This window comes from Austrofundulus limnaeus, unplaced genomic scaffold (assembly GCF_001266775.1).
Source record: "Austrofundulus limnaeus strain Quisiro unplaced genomic scaffold, Austrofundulus_limnaeus-1.0 Scaffold1, whole genome shotgun sequence".
Lineage (NCBI taxonomy): Eukaryota > Metazoa > Chordata > Actinopteri > Cyprinodontiformes > Rivulidae > Austrofundulus > Austrofundulus limnaeus.
Genome location: NW_013952403.1, coordinates 10293530 through 10295222, shown reverse-complemented (window position 1 = coordinate 10295222; position 1693 = coordinate 10293530). Strand labels below are relative to the sequence as shown.

Below are 1693 nucleotides of genomic sequence, written 5' to 3'. Positions count from 1 at the left end.
ATATTCTTAGAGGAGACTTTAACTTTTACCAAATTAATTTTTTGATAAGATACTTTAAGACTTTTACTCAAGTAATATTCTTAGAGGAGACTTTAACTTTTACCAAATTAATTTTTTGATAAGATACTTTAAGACTTTTACTCAAGTAATATTCTTAGAGGAGACTTTAACTTTTACCAAATTAATTTTTTGATAAGATACTTTAAGACTTTTACTCAAGTAATATTCTTAGAGGAGACTTTAACTTTTACCAAATTAATTTTTTGATAAGATACTTTAAGACTTTTACTCAAGTAATATTCTTAGAGGAGACTTTAACTTTTACCAAATTAATTTTTTGATAAGATACTTGTACTTTTACTCAAGTATCACTTTGAGGTACTTTATACAACACTMATTTTAGATTCATTTCTACAAGGAAAAAAAAAGGATCAGAATGAACGAGATTTAGAAAATCAATCTTTGCTGTACAGAAAGCAGAATAAATTCTTCGTAACAAAACCTTATCTGTTAGAAAGTTCCTTTACGTTCTCTAATCCTACGTACCAAATTCATCCTCCAGCTTAGAAAAGGCCTCCCTGGCCTCCCTCAGCTCCGTGTCGCTCAGAACWGACAGCGGTGAGAGGAAACCCTGCTGGTTGTAGCTCTCCTGGAGTTTGGTCATGGATGTCGTCATCTTTATTCAATCGTTCCACTCCTGATGCCTTAAGCTGTACGTGTTAAAAATCTGTAAKAAAGAGACAGACTGCTGAGATAAAAAAAAAAGGCAAACAGCAAAAGAAAAGATGCATTTAGGGAAGTTATTTTTCTGACTTTTATCTWGTTTCTCTACTGGTTATGAAGTCACTCTAAATGTCATAAAATGTGAAAGTCCTGCCCATCTGGCTCCCGTTACATGAACTGCTTCACACTGAGTTTGCTTTCAAAGACCAATTTAACACTCAGTACCCGCTCCAATCAAGTTAATGGTTAGGAGTCGCCCAAAAACAACCTGTTTTTAGTGCTCGCTGAAAACAACCATACACTCACACTTCAATGATACAAAATCGTTTTTTCTCTTGGAGCAAAAATGCATAAAAGATGATCAATTGTTTAAATCTCATGAAGACAAAAAAAATTATTCATCAAAAATAAATAAATAACAATAATAATAATTTTAGTTAACTTGTTCATCCGTTTAACTAGTTACTGTAAAATCTGCGCTGCCCGCTCTCTCCTTACCTGTGCTCTGCTCAGTTCTGCGTTCTGTTGTTGAGCTCAGATTATTTATAGAGCATCAGCTGGAAACTCCCTCCTCAAACTGTGGAGTTTTCTAAGTTGTATTTCTTGTTACTAAGATAAGCCACGCCCAAATCTGCAAGTTTCTTTGTCTGCTCAGGGTACACGTAAAATTAGTGATCTCAATAAATGAATAGGTGTTTGTTTCCATTTGTCCGATTAGAGAAAGTTAAGATCTGAAAAACCCCACTGTGGGTGTGACGGACAGCAATGTCTTCTCAGAAAGGACAAGACATTTTTCTTTTTTATTTGGTGGGGACTTGATTAATTGAAAATGGAACCAGAAAATTAAAGWTGATTTTATTCCCCTTTAATAAATAACTAGATTTGTTTAAAAAAACAGAAATTAAAAAGAATAGGAGAAAATGTCATTTTTGTGTTTGTGTGATAGTCTGACTGGGTTCTGTTCCACAGC

The 1693-nt window shown here is 33.8% G+C and overlaps 1 protein-coding gene across 1 annotated transcript in view; it reads right to left on the bottom strand.

Annotated features, from left to right (window-relative positions):
- The window catches only part of zgc:174917 (probable alpha-ketoglutarate-dependent hypophosphite dioxygenase), a gene marked incomplete in the record, with an annotated part of 2565 nt that extends 1810 nt beyond the window's left edge, over positions 1 to 755 (bottom strand). The window contains 1 exon segment of the mRNA XM_014009193.1: positions 547 to 755. Within this exon segment, the coding sequence (XP_013864647.1) occupies positions 547 to 676 (130 nt within the window).
- Between the last annotated feature and the right edge of the window lie 938 nt (positions 756 to 1693).